General features: G+C 40.0%; 1 protein-coding gene across 2 annotated transcripts in view; it reads right to left on the bottom strand.

Moving 5' to 3' along the window:
• The window catches only part of OTOG (otogelin), a 173,636-nt gene that overhangs the window by 113,106 nt on the left and 44,276 nt on the right, over positions 1-16,254 (bottom strand). For both annotated transcript variants that reach the window (XM_038405412.2, XM_038405411.2), the window contains exons 16-21: positions 8,964-9,096; positions 7,791-7,968; positions 5,068-5,192; positions 3,531-3,743; positions 2,332-2,497; positions 316-390 (exon numbers count right to left, since the gene is read on the bottom strand). In XM_038405412.2, coding sequence (XP_038261340.1) covers positions 316-390; positions 2,332-2,497; positions 3,531-3,743; positions 5,068-5,192; positions 7,791-7,968; positions 8,964-9,096 — 890 coding nt within the window. The remainder of the gene's footprint in view (positions 1-315; positions 391-2,331; positions 2,498-3,530; positions 3,744-5,067; positions 5,193-7,790; positions 7,969-8,963; positions 9,097-16,254) is intronic.

Genomic DNA, 16,254 nt, shown 5'->3' on the forward strand with positions numbered 1-16,254 from the left:
TGGGTTGGAAGAGGAAGGCCAGGGAAGGGGTTGGGCATGCCAAGGAAGTCCTCAAGGTTCTCTGCACCATTAACTTGCATGCCTATCTACTCAGTGTTGTGCAGCCCACTTACAGGAGGCTCTGAGGGTAAGCACAGCAGAGAGAATTTCTAGAAGCATGCATTTCACAGGAACAGTGCTGTCCAAAGAGAGGCAGAAAGTCATGGACATTTTAAAGCTAGTTTACAGAATTCTCAATAAATTATAAAACAGGATAGTGCCAATGACTTGACAGAGCTCAGAGGAAAAAAAACACAAACAAGGGGCATGCCCTACCATTTGCCCAAAGAGGTGATAATATTTTCTCCGGGAGGATATTCAATTCCTTGAAAATAACAAGGGCACTCATTCCTACAGAGGAGAAAAACAAATAATTTTAATCATATGGGAACATGTACATCCATGCATTAGAAGACAGACATAAGGAAGAAAAAAACCTTCACATTAACCATTAATTACTGCCATTCAAAAAGTTGATGATCTTATTCTGCATGGTGTATTGGTCTGGATCCTTAGCATGGTATTGTTACCATGAGGGCATTGAGATGTGTCTCCATGAAGGTAAGGTCAGCAGCTTTCTGACACTATCTATTGTGCAAAGGACTAGTTCATATAATAGACAGCAATAGGAAAGAAATCTTGAGCAGCTACTTCAGACAGTAGTAGAGGAGTGATAATAATCCATCATCATCACTTTAATATACTAGTTTTTTTTAAATCACAGTTTATACTCCAAAAAACATTTTCAAAAGGTAAAGAAGCAAAGCAAGTCTCTACAGCCTACGGCATGGAAAAGAGGGAACACAGCCACAGAGAATGCCATGAGGGTGGCAAACGAGCCCACCACTTTTCCTTCCATGTAAAATCTGTACAGCTGATTGGGCTGTATGGAAAGAGACATTGCTGGAGCATGGGGGAGAGGCATTCTGCACTGCATATTCCCTCTTCTAACTCCATGTTCATCAGGAATTAATTAATAATGTATTAAGTGAAATTAAGAATCCCCTTAGTTCTGTGTGACTCCCATCAGAAGACGGAGTCTAGGGTTCCCCTGTGGTCATTGTTTGTTGGTGAAAGAACTAGAAGGCATGGAGGGTAAGACTCTCTACGCATCCAGATAGAGATCCATGAAAACCTATGACTGCAATCATGTAAATTCCTGGCTTTCATTTTTTTTTTATGGTCCTGATTCCCAACCTCTGAATGTTCTATATCTCTATTGGTCCCACAGTAGAGAAGCATGAATGTTGCACCAGCTCTCAGAAGCCACCTGGATTATTTTATTCCTCTCCATAGGTGAAATCCTGACTCTACTGACATCAATGAGAGTTTTGCCATTGACTTTAATGGGGCTAGTATTTTACCCCATATTTTTTTTATGCTGAAAGAAATATATGGCAGTATGATCCCAGCTGCATCAGTGTAAAACCCGAGTAACTCATTTGAAGTCAAGGGAGTTATTCCAAATTTACACCAGTGTAATTGAGGATCTGGTCCAGTGTCACCAAGTATTGTCAGCAGTCATTTATTTAGAAGATTAAAAGAATTCATTCTAATGTTTGTAGAAGTGGATGTGGTTTCAGGACTGAAAATGCACAATTTTGGTAAAGCTGATAGATAAGCAATGCCATGCTGTGCCATTTTATCTATCTGTCTAGGTTTCATACTGATGCCCATCACCATAGTATATGAGTGCTTTCCACATAAAATCAATAGCACTAGCAAAGTCCCTACCCTTTTTACCTCTCCAATATTCAAAAACAGCTAGCATGTAAAGACTGATCATCATCAATACCACGTTATAAGACCTGGAGCCTTACAATTTTAGCTTTCCAGGGGACTGTCTGCTCTGCAGGGGGCACTCTACTGAATAACAAAAAAGGTCCATAAATAAGGCACTCCCTTCCTGCAGGACAGGTGAAATGTTAAGGCACCAGAACTGTATGTGGAATTCATTGATAAAGCAAAGATGAAATTCAGTGGAGACTATAATAAAAATTGTCTTTTGAAAAACATCTTTATCCCTGATTTTTGCACTGCTAAGAATTGGCCTTTCAAAACAGCACACTAAATTGTGTAAAGTGAGTTTAAGAATCAAAGGATTGCAAGTTTCCTGATTAACATGATTCTGTGTGATATTAAAAACCTGCCAGATCTAGGGGAGATGTATATTTTTTTACAGAATACACAAAGCACTTATAGTTTCTAAACTCTCTCTTGGATTTGAAAATATAAATGTACACATTTAAAGTGCTACTTAGACTCACTGTCAACGCTGCAAGTTATACCTACCTCTGTACACATCTTTCAGTCTTGCTGTTGAAATACATTCCAAGAGGACAAGCACAACCTTCAACACAATCACCGCTGCATGTCTCTGGCATAGAAAATGTTTGGCAAGTTTGGCCACAGGTAGATACACAGGTACTGTACTCCTTTGTGTCCTCACATGAAAGAGCTATCCAAATGAAATAGATCTCTCTAATTACAGTGCAAGAGATTCAAGTACACTCCAATCTCATAAGTCGTTTTTAGGGCAACACGTTTTCTGATAAAACATCATTATTTCTTTGATCCCAGTTACATTAGAATTGCTATTATAACACCATGGGATATAAATTACACAGATTTAAAACCAGTGTCAATTCAATGAAATCAGTGCAGTTAATCCAGATTTACACTGGTGTAACTGAGACCAGACTCTGGCCTTTTGTCTTTATAACTCTCAACGTGCTTGGCTTTCAAGTGAGTGCTTTGAATAGTGCACAACATCTTAAACAAAAACACAATGAAGCAACTGATTAAGATGTTGGTGCTTTACAGCTGTTGAATCACACAATCTGAAATTTTATTTGCAATAGTCAAGAACACATGCAGTCTAGTGTAGTTCCACTAACTGAGGGATCGACCACAACTGCCACATATCAATGGGGGAAAAAAGAGACTCAGGTTCTTGAAGAATTGTTGGAGGATTTCAATCTTTCAAATGTGGATTTCTGCTACCTGACATTAGCTATCAACACACTAATTCATCAGTGATCTAGTTTAAAAAATTCACAGAGCCCTACTCTGATTAGAGAGAACCAGAAGCTATTTATCCATCCCATGAACTGCACAAATACCGATATTTGGGATGAGATATTCAAAGTAGTCTAGGAGATTTAGACACACAAAAATAGTGGAAGATGCATCTTCCCTAGCCTGTTTTGAAAAAAATTCAGCCTTGATTCCCAGATTAAGAGAATTATATGTTATGATGTGTGAGTGGGAGAACAGAGAAAGAGCTATTAGAAATGACCTTCTGATAAATTACAGCATTTATTCTGATTTGGTGAGAAAAGGAACCTCATCCTAGTACCATGTATAAAAAGAATGGACTATAATTCATTGGTCCCATATATGGAATAGGCAGCATCCCATTTAGTTTGCTCACCACCATGCATAAAACCTATGACATTAAGTTATTAAACCTGAACTGAAAGACAACTTACCACAGTCTGGGATGCTAGACCTAAAATCTATCATCACTCCATGTCTTCGGCATTGATGAGCATAATTGGCTAAAGCAGAGCACAAACAAATCTGGCCACATTTGCAGGTGTCCCTTCTGCACTGCTCAAAATAGGAAACAGGACTCAGATAGGTGTGGCAAGGAGCAAAGAGTTCTTTTGTAACGATGCTACAAGCTTCTGCTGCATAAGAGGCTGTTAAGGTAACACATTAAAACAAACATATTTTAGCTCCAAAACTATTAACACTTGGTAGAGTTCTTAGAGGAGGAAGTAGTACTGTTTATTGAAGCTGACCACAGCAAGAGATTTATGAACATATTTTACTTTATAGTAGATCTGTATGTGCAACTTCCATTGCTATCAATAGAAATTGCACTGATGGCTGGAGAAGCAGTCAAGCCCGGCTCCATAAAGGGATTTAGGCATTGTGATGCTAAGCCTAGAAAAACACAGTAATAACACTGCGATCCACAAAACCTAAACTAGCCAATGGAAGATGCCGATGAGAGGGATGTGTCCTAAGCCCTGCCCCTCTCACAGAGATAGGCACTAAGTCCAGGCTGTAGGGAGATGACTATTTCTGCTAGTCATCCACAAAAGGAAACCCTTCTCCTGGAGTCAAGCAGCTTACACATCTAAGTCATTTCTTATGAGAATGTGTTAGGCACCTGCCTCACTCCACATCAAATGATAGGAGGAGGAGAAGGTGGTAATGGTATCTGCCTAACACCACACAAAATGTGTGGTGGTGATGGTACCCAGTTTATAACTTTTAACTCAGTGGTTAGAGCACTCACCTGAAGCATGGAAAGGATTTGAACAGCAGCTTACCACCACTCAGGAGTGTGCCTGTAACCACCGAGCTACAGGATATTCTGGTGTGGGGCTCCCACAATCTCTCCTGTTGAAGCTATTCTGCTTTGAATAAACAATTAGATAGTCATTGGAGATGGGGAACTGGACCCTGGCTTTGCCACCTCCCAGATGAGAGCTCTTACCACTGTACTAAAAGTTATAGGGTCGGCATCACCACCACAACAATTTCGAATGGGACTCAATCCAGCAGGCAGTCTCCGAGCACACCTACTGGATCAGCACCTGCATGCGAGTTAGGTGGACAAATGTTTTTTCTCCTGCAATTTGTGAATTGCTCTGGGGCATAGGTATGAGAGAGGTAACTGGCGGCCTAGAGTAAGGCAGCAGTGCACATGCCCAGAAGCAGAAACACAGGTGCCTACAGGATTAGACAATAGCCAAGCAGGAGTTCTGTGGATCACAGTGGAGCCCAAAACTGGGACTTAGACACCTAAGAACCTTTCTGGATCTGGGCTTTAGTGGGTATGTCTATACTGCATCTGGGACCAAGACTCCCAGCCTGGATCCACACACTTGTGCTAGTGGGGCTCATACTAGTGCACTAAAAATAGTTGTTTAGTTGTTGTGGCTCGGGCTCAGAGATACAGCAGGATGAAACATTTTGGTGTCAAATCAATAATGATTGATCTTTACTGCTCACCTGCCTGTAAGTGGATATCACATGGGTCCACTGGTGAATGGTCATACCCAGGTGCACATGCCGATGAAGTTTTCCAGGAGTTTCCAAACAGCTGCGGGCTGCTTTCAGGTACTCCTACGGGAGATCTTTTGCAAGACAAAGGTCAGTCACTGACAACATCACAAATTTACAACATGACTGTTCAACTGCATCACATCCTGCTATGAAGTTGGTCAGCATCCCTGTCTCACTGTACTCTCGGGCAGTGCTCCAACAGGAGAGTATGTCTACACAGCAATTAAACACTCGCAACTGGTCTGTGTCAGCAGACTCAGGCTAAAGGGGCTCAGATTGAGGGGCTATAAAAGTGCCGTGTAGGCATGGATCCCAGAGTACGGGTTCCAGCCCGACCCAAAATATCTATGCTGCAATTTTACAGCCTTGCAGCCCGAGCCCGTGAGCCTGAGTCTGCTGACACCGGCCAGCCACAGGTGTTAAATTGCTGTGTAGAAATACCCTGTGCTCTTTCTGCTCACTCCTCTGTCCCTCCTCTGGTAAAAATAGTTCCTTTTCCATTCCACTCCTTCCTCATCTCTCTCCTACTTAGAATCCTCTGTCTGCCCCAGCCATCTCCCCTGCCAGAACTCTCTCTGGTCCCTGGAAGAAAAAGGGAAGAGGCGGAGAAGCAAGGGGCCCAGAGATGTGATAGAAGGAGCAGCTGAGTGTTGCTTGGCCCCAGAAAAACAGCAGAGGTGCAGCAGCACCTGCAAGGTATAAAGGAGTCAGCCAGCAGTAACTAGAATTGCATTTATTTCATATATATATGTGAGGGGGACCTTTTTTGTATTGTGGAGGCAGGGGAGTTGCACTAATTCTGTGGCAGGGTAGCACAGTGTGTGGGAGGATTGCATTAACTGGAGAGGGGGAATGCAGCATTTTTTGTGGAAAAGCCACAATAATGGAGTAGGCGGCACCCTCTGTAGAGAGGGAGGCTGCATTCATTAATTTTGGGGGTAGTCTGGGCCAGGACCCCACTGCCATAGCCATGCACACACCCACTCTCACTTGAGCCTCACCTCTGTATGATACCTGTATGTTTTGTTGGACGAATGGTTTTTAAGGAGCTTTTATCACTGTGTAAAGCAAATCAACCAGGCTTATAATCTGTTACAAGTTAATTGGGGATGGGCAGGAGGTTTTGGGTACATCTATGCTGCAATAAAAACCCCACAGCACCAAGCCTCAGAGCCTGGCTCAACTGACTCAGGTTCACAGGGATCAGGCTGCTGGGTTAAAAATTGCAGTGTAGACATTCAGGCTTGGGCTGGAGCCCAGGCTCAGAGACCCACCCGCTTTGCCGGGTTTCAGAGCCCGGGATCCGGCCTGAGCACCTACACAGCAACTTTTAGTCCCACAGCGAGAGCACCACAAGTCCAAGTCAGCTGACCCAGGCCAGCCATGGCCATGTCACAGGTCTTTTATTGTGATGTAGACGTACCCTAAGAGATTGCATAACCAGATCATGTGCTTCACACAGTGAGAAAAGACCCTTAAAAACCATTATAATTTGTCAATTATGGCATTAGATTTCAATTATGGTTTTTTACTTAAACACTGTAATCTGCCAGTTATGGTGCAGCTGTCACATTTCAGTCATTTGTCACCCATTTGGATGGCTTGTGTTACAGATGGGCAGGTTTGGAGATTGAGAGGGGTGTTGCAAACATCTAATGATTGTGAATTAAACTTTAAGAATGTAAGAATATCGTGGCATCTTGTAAATACCGTTGGCAAATTTATGGCACATCCCAGTGTGATCTAGGCAGTGTCACCTGATGATTCTTTATATCTTTAAAATAAAAGATAGAGCTAGTTGGGGGGGAAATATAGTTCTAAAACCTTTCAAAAAATTAGGGACATTTTTGTGTAAAAAATGTTCCCATTTTTCTACCAGCTTTAATAAAAAGTATTCAGTTTAATTTAAAAATTAACACTTTTTTTCTTTCCTTCTGACAGGACAGAGGAAAGTCTCTTCCTGCTCTAAATGAGCTCAACTCCTCTCTGTTCTGTTAACTCCTCTTTATTCTTTTTCACTCCTTTCCCCTTTACTTTCTCCCTTCTTTATAGTTGACTATTTCTTCATCCTGAAGCCATTTCACTGTGCTGGGTCTGCAAGACTGCACACAGACTTCAGAGCAAAACGGACCAGATTTAATATGTTTCACTGGAGTGCTCATGCAGCTCTAACTATGTTCCAATGCATTCACAACAAAGTGAAGCTCAAACAACAGGCAAATTCATTTTGAAATCTACTGCTAGGCTGCAAGACTCAGCACAATGGGGACTCTGTTGGAGAAAGGAGATTAGAATGGTAGTGGAGACTAGGATCTGGAAAGAGATAAGGAAAGGCTTGCGAGGAAGCAGAAAGTCCTTCGGGAAGGAGACATTTTCAGGCACAAATCTCCCAATAAACTAGATCTGGGAGCTACTAGAACTTGTGTATATTCTAGTGTATTTTTATATGATTATTTTCATTTAAAAAAAGACATCAACATCAATGAGGTTTATAGTGTCTTAAAGGTTTCCCCTTCTAGCAAATCAAAACCAACTTCTCAGTTCCAGCATTCTGAGGGAGAGGAGGGGGAAATATGAAGTCAAACTCTTGGTATCTGTCCAAGAATCTTCAGCATGCATATTTTCTATACCACTCTAAATATATGAAAAAAGACAGTAGTCATTCATACAAAAAGTCATCCTGCAAGTTCCCATTGAAGGTTCCACAAAGGCCCACAGTATCATCCTTCCATCGGTCATCAACTTGAAGATAGAGCCTTAGCCCCTGCCTGTCATACAGTATCTGTAGTCCAATGTTGGTCTTTACTTGCAAAAACACAGAGGAGAGCTTCCTGATTTCAAAAGAATCTGGTGGGGAGGGGAAGGGGAAAAAAGGTAAGTTGAAAGAAAATGGTTAAGAACCTTGTTCTAATTTCAATAACGCTTTTTATTTTATGTCAGTTACATTTTCCATATTCTGAACCCCCAAAAAAGCAATAGTGATGTATCATAGGAGAATAGGATGTATTTTACTGTCTCATAAGGCAAATTAAATGTTTGATACATTCTCTCAAGTTGTGTAAAACACATCAAAGGATCACTGCAACTTCATAAAGAGTAAGTAGAATCAAATAGTTTTAAAAACACAATTTTTTCAAATAATCAGCTGTAGGCAGGTGACATCATCATGCTGGTGGCAATGTACTGCACATTGCACAGACATTTTGGACAGTACCCACAGAGCCTGATCTTGCAAGATGCTGAGTGCCCTTAAGCTCTCACTGAAGTCAACACAGATCCTTGCAGGATGGGGCTATGGTTTAATATGCAATATACTTGCTTCTCCTAACAATGATACATTAAAAATGCACTGGGTTGAGGCAAGAAAATACAAAACCCAAACTTAAGGCAGAACTCCTCTGGTGGATCTCAGGTGGATCTCAACACTAATATGCTATGTAAGTAGAGCAAGAAGAACTCCCACTGACATTGCTGTGAGTTCTGTATGAGTAAGGAGAGGAGAAAAGTTGACGTCAAAACATACAATGATGACTGGAGAGAATTTTGCTTTTAGGACAGAACTAAAGGAACTTGTAGTCTGAGTGATAGACTATGGGCCTGTCAAAGATACAATTTACTTTATCTTCATGCAAGAGGCTTCTGGCATAATACTAATAATGAATATTTTTGTCATCAAGGCATTAAATACCACTGCAGTTAGTTAGTGAAACACCAGTTGGTGCCAACCTATGGGGAATTAGCAATGTGTCAAATGGCAACAACATAATTCATACACATGGTTTTAAAAATACTGCTTTGGTACTTGATACGCATTATTTACTTATGTATTTATTATTCCTTACCATCTGAATAGGGCAGGCTAATTTTGTACTGATCATATATCAAAACATCTCCTGAATGAGTCAGAGTCACTTGCCTCTTGGGATCCTGATTAAGAATAAGATTGATTGATTGGATACATGATCCATCTTGGTTCTGCAAACAGGAGTAAGAGAAACATTTTGAGTCGGGTTAAATGTTAAAGCAGAAGTATGGAGAGAGGGAAACTGTAAATAATTTTCAATTGTATCTTGCCTCTTTAGAAAAATGTATTTGTAAAGTATGTGGTTTTGAAGTTCAATTTAAAATAAAGTTAATATTGAGATATTTAAATATAGATGTTTGAATACACTTGTAACATATTAGACAAATACAGCTTAAACTAAGAGATATAAAAACAAATACAGCAAAATCTTTTTATAGGGCCTGATACAAAGCCCTATGCAATCAATGGGACATTATATTAACTTCAGTAGGCTTTGGATCAGGCTCATTTATTTCCAGAAAAACTTTACTGAAAGTTGATGCTTGTAAACAAAATTACATTCTGCACATTATAATGCAAAGAAACAATATGAGTCAGTCATTCCATTTAAATGGAAATGGGTTTTTGCCATATCTAAGTTATTTCTAAACCTAGAATGCTTTTGAAAGCAATAGCAATATATGATGTATATAAAAAGAGGATCCATGGCATACATGATTTTAAAGTGTATTTGGGCTCATTTTTTCCCAGGCAAGAGATCTGAAATCCGCTGGCCTAACCTATTTGCCATGTCTTACAAGCAGTCCTTTTATCTAGCTGATTAAACTCATCTCAGAACTACGCTGCAGACTCACTGGCAACAGGGCTTTGATGACACATGCTTGCTGTGCCACTTTATCCAACCACATACGGATTGAACTAAAACAGTGATAAGAATGACACAGCCAGGACTACATATAGGAGGATACTTGAGAGTTGTACTGGTTCTCTACGGACACTAGCTAAATCTTACACCAAAGGAAGGAACAAAATCATTCTAAAACAATCTAATCGACCCCTGGTAGTTCCTTGCACTCAGGTCAGTGACACACAGTGATCAATGGTATAAAAGATCTAAATAATCAGACTTTGTATTGTAAGTGATCACCAGGATTCTGCGGCAGAAACCTGATTCAGAGAATTGTGTTAAATCTAATCTAGGAATAGGAACATGCCATGTACCATACATGGTAAAACCAACTAACACTGTTCAAAGTTCATAAATTGAACACTTGAGTTGCAGTAAACTAAGTGCTCTGAAATTGAAAGACCAATAATTATGCAATGAAAATGTTGCACAAATAATTTCAAATAACTAATAAATATGACTACATTGTAGGCAGCTCATGAATACTTTGTGAACAGAAAAAGAGGCAAAATTTATCAAGTAAATTATTTACTGAATATTATTCTCACAATTCTATTGTGCAATTTTGTAACAGGTTGGGTTTTATTAAAAATTAATGTTTGATTTTGTCACATGTTTTTCAGGGTTTCTAGTAAGCTTCTTTGGGAGCTGTAGTATGCTTGGATAGTCAGAAAACTTTTCCCAGGCCTGCAGCCTTTCATTTTGGACTTCGAAATATGTGCTTTTGGCATAAAAATTGTCAAATGGAGACAGTTATATGCTCATGCAGTGTACACCTGTGGCTTGTTAGCAATGGTCTTTGCATTCAGAAAGATTCCCATGATCCAAGCTAGACATGCAAAACCTACCTGGCCCACATTTTGTAAATTTGCACAAAGAAACATAGCCAGATAAAGAAACTAGATGATGTAAGAAAAAACCTAAAGCAAGTAGTGAAACCACTTGGTACCTCAATCAAGTATTGAGCACTTAATATTCCAGCATGTTTTATATTACAGTAGAGTGAACTACCACTAGATACTGCACCAAACAGGTGGAAAGCAGTATGAGTTCAAGATTCACTGAACATTGAATTTTTCCAATGTATCACAGTTACAGACACATGCTAAATAACCTGGCACCTATCCACACAGATGATTCAATAGCTATCAGAGTTCCAGACAAGTACCTCTGTCTTTGTGAGTAGCTGAACCCATTTAGCCTCCCATTCAAAGAAATAGCACTGGGAAAGGGGAAAGAAATGCTTGATAAGTCAAACAGAACTAACAGACTTTACTTGTTAGAATAACATTCAGCAACTGGTACTTTTGTAACCAGATAAAACCCTAGAAAATGTACTGTAGGGCCAATCCTGCACTGGAAGTGACATGGAACAGATGACCTGCAATGGCTTTTCCATCTTTCAGTTGTGGTAACATAGTTGTTTATTACATTTAAGTACATATCTGAGCAGCATAGGAACCAGACTGTGAAGCATGGTCACAATTTGGTTTCTGCTGTTTCTTTGCTTCAGAATGGGAGTAATCTGTATCAAGCCTTTTGCCAGCACAGATTATTTCACTTTCTGCACTGGCTCCAGTGAACAGGCTGGGATGTTTTGGGACCAGCAGAACGGAGATTTTGCCCATTCCCCACCACCTACCCAGGAAGGGGAATTGCAGCCCACAGGTGCTGCTCTCCCCCAGTACAAACTCTGACAATGCAAGTAACCCACTCAGGAGATTAAGTGGACTCTTTGCACCCTCTTACTCTCTTATGCAGGCAAGCAGTAGGACTCACTGACTCCAAAGTAACCAGGTCTATCATGTTTGTTCAGTTTTTTTCTTAATATATTATTATGTATGCATTTTCATAAACATTTCTTCTTCTACAACAGAACACAAAGCCAAAGAGAGATGTTTGAAACCTTTACCTTTGGCCTTAGGTTCATGTAACTTGATTAAACTTCAAGTGTTGAAGATGCAGCACAAGCATGATGATGCAACAGAAATCTGGCAAACCATATTAAAAATCTTCAGTGTGAGGCAGGCATTGCAGCAAGAGCTGGTGAAAGTGTCTCACTTGAAGTGGTTATAAGAGACTGTAGGAAGGCAAGAGAAATATCCCACTGTCACAATGGTGGGACTTTGAGACACGGCTGGTGGATCAACCACTGACCACATCATCCCACAAATCACTACATGCAGAGGGGAATCAGAAAGGCTCTGGGGGATACTCCAACCCAGAAGCTAGAGTGATAGCCATAGAGAAGCTCTCCAGTTTCTCTATCACTAGGGTAAGAAGGATTCTGTCTCACCAACACTTCCTACACATTGTCCATGGAAAAACCCAGCATCCAACCCAGCTACTCAGGCTGGGCACAGGGAAAGGATTTGGGTCAATCTGCAAGCAAAAAGTGAATATATACATAACACTTTAAGTGCTGACTTCTAGCGGATCATGGCCCAATCAAACTTGAAATTCAGTGCAGATGTAGAAGCAAATCTGATGACCTCCATAAAACCACTGAGAGGTTGAAAGACAAACTGAAAACCATATAAGAAGAAGAGGTTGCTTTCAAGACATACCTGTGACTAAGCACATGAAATCAAGAGTATATAGGCTGAATAGTACATAGTATTTTGTTGTTCGTAGAGAGTTCTATGGTACTGTCTGATTCATTTAAAATTTTTACAATACTTGGCTCTATGCTTTCTTTCACATATAGTGCCACTTCCCCACCATTGCAACCTACTTTGCCATTCCTATATATTTTGTACCCTGGCAATACCATGTCCCGTTGATTATGATTGTTCCATCAAGTTTCTGTGATGCCTATTATATCAATATCCTCATTTAATACGAGGCACTCAACTTCACCCATCTTAGTATTTAGACATCTTGCATTTGTACACAAGCACTTATAATTTTTGTCAATATTTAGCTGTCTGCCTTCATGTAATGTAATTGACTCATTTTCATTTGATTAGCTCATGAAAAAGCTTATTAACCAAACATGAACAGATGCTGAAAAGATTATTGTAAAGTTGCAGTCATGAACCAAGGACCCTATTGTGCTAAGCATTGTACAAACACAGAAATAATTACAACAAATCTAAGGAGCCAATGATATCAGAAATAGAGCCTGAAAACCAGTGCAGAAAAGAAAGCTTGCCTAGACATCATTTAAATGGACAGAACTATTTGCAAAGTTTGTTGCAACTATTATTCCACCAAGCACACATCAAGTGCTACAATAATGCACATGGAATTCATATTTTTTAGACATGCAATCCAGACAATGTTCATTGCAGACATTATTCAGCAAATGGACTTAAAATATTCACATCAGTGCCTAGGTGTAGACAAGTCACCCCCAGTCCACTGTTTCCTCCTACAAATAGCAAGGCAGAAGTCAGGGTACTGAATGTTAAGAGGTTACTAGAAAAAGCAACTGCCAGTAATTCACATCCATAATTTGTTTTATGGGTTCATGCAGCACCATTAGCAGCACCATTAAAATGTAGATTTGCAACAGATTCATATGGAACACCAATTGCATTCAAGGACTTCCTTGTATCACTAAAAAGCACCATCACTCATATTTTACCTAAAAGAGGCAGCTAAAAAAAATACAACCGCTGAAATATTTTTTCAGATCTACCAACTATTTGGATTACCGATAGAGACATATACTCGACACGTATCTGTACACACAAAAACATGCCTCTTCACAAGCAAATTAAATACCTGTGCATGTAAAGGATGATTTTCCACACACAGTTCAGTATTTGTTCATGTTATTTCAAAGCCTGACTGGCTTCTTCATGCCCTCTTGTTTATAAGAGTGATTCTCATCCAATCAAGAAACTGAAACAATACCGTATTGCTTATGTGACTAATCAACTAACCAACATGGCTAGAATCCCAAATATCAAGTATTGAATTATCATAGCTAATTGTTTGTGACCTATCCAGAATTTACAAATAATAGCAAAAACTTTATCAAGTTATTTCAAACACAAAAATTGAGGAAATAATGATCTGGTCTCAACCAGCAGAAAAAGAGGCTCAGTTCAGCGAATAATGATTTGCTGTATATTGTTTGTTCAGCTGTAAATGTGTAACCTAACATATGTATCATCTTCTTAGAATCCAACCTGCAGCTAGATCCTAGCACCCATGTGGAGCCCCATGACGTCAATAGAATTCTGCATGGGTACTGGGCCCACCCATAGAGAGCTCATTGCAAGGGCCATGATTTGTAAACAGAACAATGAGAGTAATTTGAAAGCAATATGTTTTAAACATTCTTCCTTGAAAGATGGAGCTATGTAATGTGCTGCAGAAAACTAGTGGTGGAAAGAAATGAATGGGATATTCCTACTAGTGCAGTACTGATAAGCATGTTTAAATGATAGTTAAAGTAGATGCATTGAAAGCAGTCTCTCCCTTTTAAATTATACTGACTTGGCCTTTCAGAATTCAATCTTCCTACTTTTAAACTTCTATTTTTATTAAAACAATTTAAATTCATTTTATGATTGAGTTATCTAACTTCTTCTTTTATAAAGAAGTTCAGAATGGGCTCAGTTTTGTAGGAACCCATTTTTAAACCAATATAAATGGTGTGTACTGGATACAAAGTGTTTCAATAGCATGGTCATGGTGCCAGCATTAAAAATTATTATTCATGTTGTCTTATTGACAATATTTACTGAATTAATAAAAATGCATACAATAATTTTTATGTTAAGATCATGTCATTTAATGATTTTGTGTTATTTACTCCTTTACATAACACAAGAACCCAGGGTCGCCCAATGAAATTAATAGGTAGCAGGTTTAAAAACAAAAGGAAGTACTTCTTTACACAATGCACAGCGAACCTACAGAACTCATTGCCAGGGGATATTGTGAAAACCAAAAGTATAACTGGATTCAAAAAAAGAATTAGTTAAGTGCATGGAGGATAGGTCCATCAATCACTATTACCCAAGATCAGTGGTGGGCAACCTTCAGCCTGTCAGGATAATCTGCTGGCGGGCTGCGAGACAGTTTGTTTACATTGACCATCCACCACACAACCCCCCTGCAGCTCCCAGTGGCCGCGGTTCACCATTCCCGGTCAATGGGAGCTGCGGGAAGCGGCGCAGACCAAAGGGATGTGCTGGCCGCCGCTTCCCGCAGCTCCCATTGGCCAAACCATGGGCACTGGGAGCTGCAGGCGGCCGTGCCTCCGGATGGTCAATGTAAACAAACTATCTTGTGCCCTGCCAGCAGATTACCGACAGGTCGCGTGCAGCCCGTGGGCCTCAGGTTGCCCACCACTGCCCAAGATGGTCAGGAATGCAACCACATGCTCTGGGTGTCTTTCACCTCTGACTGCCAGAAACTGGAAGTGGATGAGAGGGGATGGATCACTCAGTGTTTGCCTGTTCTGTTCATTCACTCTGAGTGGCATTGGCCACTGTTGGAAGACAGGGTACTGGGCTAGATGGACCATTGGTCCGACCCAGTATGGCTGTCCTTATTTGTGAATGTAAATTCAGAATATTGCACATGAAAATGGCTGTGCCATAAAATCTTCAGATATATTTTCAGAGATTGGCTGAACACTCAGTCCTAAACTTGCAAATAATGCCTCCCAGCTTCTACATACAACGAACTGTAGCCATATAATGTGTTAATATTTATTAACTATCGAACATTGTTCTGCAGAAGGTTTGCTATCTCCACCAAAGATTCTATAGAAGAAATTTTACCTGACAATAATTCTCTGTTTCAGTGAATTGTTTCTTTCATATCATTGCCTCAGCCAACTATCAGCAGGTGTTTTCACATGAACTGCTTTGTCTCTCACTAGACACTTAACAAAAATTCAGAATCCCTCATCATACAAACTACAAAGCCAGTGATGTTGTCACTTGAAACTCAGATAAGGTTAAGCTGTGCCTATCACTTTCCTGAGTCGCTTTCCAAAAAGTGCTTAAACAAAATTTCACATCATTCTGAAATCACTTGTTGCCTGATGACTGTTTATGTCACCAGCTCTAAGGCGCTAGCTGACTAGTGTCTTTGTGATTCAAAGGGCTGGAATCTCTTCAGGTATTTTCTTTCTTCATTTTTTTAATCTGCTTGAAGGTGATGGGACTGAACAGTGAAAAAAATGTAATAGTCATTTAAAAAAAAGGGGACCAAAAATTTCAGATCACTGAGAAATAAGAAAAGGAGTACTTGTGGCACCTTAGAGACTAACAAATTTATTTGAGCATAAGCTTTCGTGAGCTACAGCTCACTTCATCGGATGCATTCAGTGGAAAATACAGTGGGAAGATTTATATACACAGAGAACATGAAACAATGGGCGTTAACATACACACTGTAACGAGAGTGATCAGGTAAGGTAAGCTATTACCAGCCAGAAAGCGGGGTGGGGGTG

This window comes from Dermochelys coriacea, chromosome 6 (assembly GCF_009764565.3).
Source record: "Dermochelys coriacea isolate rDerCor1 chromosome 6, rDerCor1.pri.v4, whole genome shotgun sequence".
Lineage (NCBI taxonomy): Eukaryota > Metazoa > Chordata > Testudines > Dermochelyidae > Dermochelys > Dermochelys coriacea.